The 2354-nt window shown below is 42.4% G+C and overlaps 1 protein-coding gene across 1 annotated transcript; it reads left to right on the top strand.

Annotated features, from left to right (window-relative positions):
* Window positions 1-442: 442 nt before the first annotated feature.
* LOC149253261 (uncharacterized) lies at window positions 443-1594 on the top strand. The gene has a single exon (XM_089454412.1). The coding sequence runs from the start codon at window positions 443-445 to the stop codon at window positions 1592-1594; it is 1152 nt and encodes a 383-aa protein (XP_089310538.1).
* The last annotated feature ends 760 nt before the right edge of the window (window positions 1595-2354 follow it).

The raw sequence follows: 2354 nt of genomic DNA, 5'->3' as shown, positions 1-2354 counted from the left end.
GGAACACATATCGGAAGAGGAAGTAAAAAGAGTTAATGATATACTCATTGCACGACAAAGAGCAGAGATGGAACTGCAAAGCAAAAGCTTGGGTATAGCTAAAGGGTTGGGAGTCCGAACACAGGGTCTGCATCAAACCTCCATAAGTTCCAAACACTGTAAAAAAAGAGGACGCAGAACCAATAATGAAGCACTGCAAGAGCTGGGACAAATGCTCCTGAACTCCGGTAAGATGAAAGCCCTAGAGGCTTTTTCTCTAAGCTCTTAAACTTTGTTTAAAATGAAAATTCTTTCTTGGAATGCTAGAGGGCTAAATAGCCAAACAAAACAACGTCTTTTAAAGAAGAAAGTCCAAAAAGAACAACCAGACATAGTGTTTATACAGGAAACTAAATGTTCAAGTAGCACGATACTCAATATAAGCAAAAGATTAGGTAAGCATATGGAATACTTGGAGACTGCCAGCAATGGATGGGAGGGGGGCTTAATCACTCTGTGGAATCCACAAGTACTCAAGGTCCTCTCCTCTGAGGCGGCCAGATCTTTCATAGTTGTAGAAGCTCAAGTTGTAGGAAACTCTGAGACCTATCTGTGCACCAATGTCTATGGTCCACAGAAGCAAGAGGACAAGCTTCTTTTTTTGAGAACTCTGCTCAACCTGAAGCTAAGGTATCCTCAAGCAAAGGCAATCATAGGAGGGGACTTCAACATGATAACCACCCTCATGGAAAAGAAAGGAGGTATAAGGAAACTCAACAAAGACTCTGAAGCTTTCCTAGACTTCATCAAGATGGCTAAGCTAGTGGATGTGTTTCCCAGAAGTGGTGTTTTCACATGGAACAACAGAAGGGGAGGTGAAAGGCAAATAGCTTCTCGTCTAGACAGATTTCTGGTTTCAGAAAATATATTGCTGGAAGGAATCATAGTAGAATCAAATATTCTTCCCAGCGGAGGGTCAGACCATTGGCCCATCACATTGACAGCCGCTATACAGGGCACTCCAAGAAATAAACCTTTTAGATTCGAAAAATTCTGGCTCACCCATCCTGATTTCATACAGCAAATTGAACAATGGTGGAAAGAACCTGTGGGCATTAAAGGCACCAAAATGTATAGATTACAAGGTAAGCTGAAATACATTAAAGACAAGATCAAAATCTGGAATCAAGCAGTTTTTGGGAACATATTCAAGGAAAAACAGAAACTAGAGGAGCAATTAGAGCAGATACATGAAGGATGGATCAAAGGGACCATAAACCCAGAAACTGTGAGTAAGGAAAAGAAGCTGATGCAGGACTGGCAACTTCGTTGCCAACAGGAGGAAACTCTGTGGAAGCAAAAATCTCGAGTCCAGTGGCTTAAGGAAGGAGAACAGAATACAAAATTCTTCCACAGATCAGCTATTGACCACAAAGGAGCTAATAAAATCCTTAGCCTTAAAGATGATCAGGGAGCCACGTTACAGACACATCAAGAAATCACTAACCTGCTTACTACACACTTTAGTAGCATAGCTCAAGAACCTGAAGTTGACAAAACAGAGGCCATTGATGAACTTATCTCCTCAATTCCCAAGCTGATCACGTCGAAGTAGAACTTAGCTCTAACTCGGGAAATTTCCATGGAAGAAGTGGAAGAGGCCGTGAAAGAAATGCCCAATGATAAAGCTCCTGGGCCTGATGGTTTTACCATTAACTTCTACAAAGCTTGTTGGGAAATAGTCAAAACAGAAGTTTGGGAGGTTGTGGAGGATTCCCGACGATCTGCCTCAATCCTCAAGTCCCTCAACTCCACCTTCCTAGCCCTGATTCCTAAAGAGGAAGAAGCTAATACCCCCTCAAAGTTTCGGCCGATAGCGTTGTGCAATGTCGTTTACAAGATCATTTCCAAAGTAATAGCTAATAGAATGAAATCCATACTTCTGGGCCTTATCTCAGAAGAGCAATCTGGCTATGTGGAGGGGAGACAAATTCTGGACAATGTCCTACTGGCACAGGAGATGATTCACACTCTTCAAACTCGGAAGAAAGCAGGTATGTTGATGCAACTAGATCTGTCAAAGGCGTACGACAAAGTCAACTGGCATTATCTGGAAACAATTTTGAAAGCCTTTGGCTTTGATGAACATTGGATAGTCTGGATTCTAACTTTGGTCAAATCTCCCAGATTTTCTATTCTGGTGAATAGAGCCCCTTCTGCACAATTCTCTCCTTCGCGAGGTCTTAGACAAGGTGATTCGTTATCCCCCTTCCTCTTCATGATCTTGATGGAAGGGTTAAGCAGACTTATCCACAAAGCTAAGGAGGAAGGAGTTATTAAAGGACTGCAGCCCCTGCCCTCTATTCCAGCAACCA

Source organism: Pinus tabuliformis, chromosome 7 (genome assembly GCF_031772625.1).
Source record: "Pinus tabuliformis cultivar Carrire ecotype Pingquan chromosome 7, CPIR1, whole genome shotgun sequence".
NCBI lineage: Eukaryota > Viridiplantae > Streptophyta > Pinopsida > Pinales > Pinaceae > Pinus > Pinus tabuliformis.
Note: the sequence above shows the minus strand (reverse complement) of the source record. Positions and strands in the feature narration are given on the sequence as shown.

Excerpts from the sequence above, each read along its gene's own strand:
- LOC149253261 (XM_089454412.1), top strand. The coding sequence starts at position 443 with ATGGAATACTTGGAGACTGCCAGCAATGGATGGGAGGGGGGCTTAATC.